Source organism: Limanda limanda, chromosome 12, assembly GCF_963576545.1.
Source record: "Limanda limanda chromosome 12, fLimLim1.1, whole genome shotgun sequence".
Lineage (NCBI taxonomy): Eukaryota > Metazoa > Chordata > Actinopteri > Pleuronectiformes > Pleuronectidae > Limanda > Limanda limanda.
In genome coordinates this window covers 19,844,982-19,846,853 of record NC_083647.1, presented here as the reverse complement: position 1 = coordinate 19,846,853, position 1,872 = coordinate 19,844,982, and the positions used below count along the sequence as shown (strand labels likewise).

Here is a 1,872-nt window from a genome sequence, read left to right as displayed (position 1 = left end):
TGTTGATTCGATTCAGGGGCGTAGCAACAAGCAGGCGGTGGTCTGTGGCCCCGGAGCAGACATGGGGCCCTGAGTCCACAGCAATGACAGCTTGGTGATTGGATTTGTTCAGGAGACTAGAAAGATTCTATATTCCCGAATCACCCGAATCAGGCTCTCTGCCACTGGGTTTCTGCAAAAAAGCTCAGGCTCCATCCATACTACTGTGTTCAGTATCATGTGTTTCTTTGGAGGAGAAGCTATCGGGCCCCCCAGGTCCCAAAGTCCCCTAAACGTGTGTGTGCTCATTTGCAAAGTGTGTGTTCGATGTTTGCCGTGTTGTGAGTGTGTGTTATTGCTCGTGTCCGACCCCTGAAGGCCTGGAGATCATTGTCCCAAGGCCTCGGTCTCCCCCGGGGTTTGCCGCAGCTGCTTAAGTTGATAAATGAGGAATGTTTCCGTGCTTGAAGCTGAGAAACAGTTTCTCAGGGAATGCTATTGATTAGGGAAATGTCTGCGTCAGGTGAAACACTTGGAGCTTCACCAAACTCATCTTCTCTAATTTGTTCTGTGCCTCGTCATCAGACCACGAGCAGCGTGCTCCTTCGGTTGTGTCCCACCGATGTTTACTCGTCCCTCTGCTTTATATCTGCTACTTTGTTTGCTGTCCTTGTGCTAAATTGATCCTCTTCTCACACCCCCTCTCATCCCCCCCACCCTCAACATGACAGGTGTAACACTGTCTTAAGCCTGAGGGGGGCAGAATGCCGGAGCAGAGCAACGACTATCGTGTGGTGGTGTTTGGGGCGGGTGGAGTAGGGAAGAGCTCCCTGGTCCTGCGCTTCGTGAAGGGCACCTTCAGGGACACCTACATCCCCACGGTGGAGGACACCTACCGCCAGGTGATCAGCTGCGACAAGAGCGTGTGCACGCTGCAGATCACCGACACCACGGGGAGCCACCAGTTCCCCGCCATGCAGCGTCTGTCCATCTCCAAAGGCCACGCCTTCATCCTGGTCTACTCCATCACGAGCAAACAGTCCCTGGAGGAGCTCAAACCCATTTACCAACAGGTGTGTGTGTGTGTGTGTGTGTGTACTGAAGGTGTGCAGGTCTGTTCATGACTATATGTGCCTACACATTGCTTTATATACTATATTATATATTTAACTTGAAAGATATATTGTGAATTTTGTGAATACATGATAACTCTTTTTAAAGTGGTGTTATATACCTTGCTGCCCCCATATTACTCATTAATGAATTATGCCATAGTAACACTGACATATATACCAGTTTCTTTTAAACAGTAATTTTATGTTACACATTATTTTGATATGGATGAAAACTAATACAGAATGGACATAATGCATAATTACTACTTTAAATTGTATTTACTTAAGTTTTTTCAAGTCTTTCTTTCCCTTTATTTATGCTGTAAAGTACAGATTTATGTTGATGTTTGAACAACACGTTAGCATCTTACACCGGGAAACTTCTTTTCAACATTCAGACCTATGACGCACTTTCTCCCAGGACGTTCAGATTATCTTGGAGATCTGAATTCTTTCTGACTGTTCCTCTTAACTTCCACCTCCGCTGCAGGTCCTGGCCATAAAGGGCAACGTGGAGGCCATTCCCATCATGCTCGTGGGCAACAAGAGCGACGAGACCCTGCGAGAGGTGGAGACCAAGGATGGCGAGGCCCAGGCCAACCAGTGGAAGTGCGCCTTCATGGAGACATCGGCCAAGACCAACCACAACGTCACCGAGCTCTTCCAAGAGCTCCTCAACCTGGACAAGAAGAGGAACATGAGCCTCAACATCGACGGCAAGCGCTCGGGGAAGCAGTCCCGCGCCGAGAGACTGAAGGGCAAATGCAGCGTAATGTAA

The 1,872-nt window shown here is 48.5% G+C and overlaps 1 protein-coding gene across 1 annotated transcript; it reads left to right on the top strand.

Annotated features, from left to right (window-relative positions):
* The first annotated feature begins 743 nt into the window (after window positions 1-743).
* Window positions 744-1,872, top strand: diras1b (DIRAS family, GTP-binding RAS-like 1b). Its single transcript, XM_061083231.1, has 2 exons — window positions 744-1,052; window positions 1,585-1,872. The coding sequence occupies exons 1-2, from the start codon at window positions 744-746 to the stop codon at window positions 1,870-1,872; spliced, it is 597 nt and encodes a 198-aa protein (XP_060939214.1).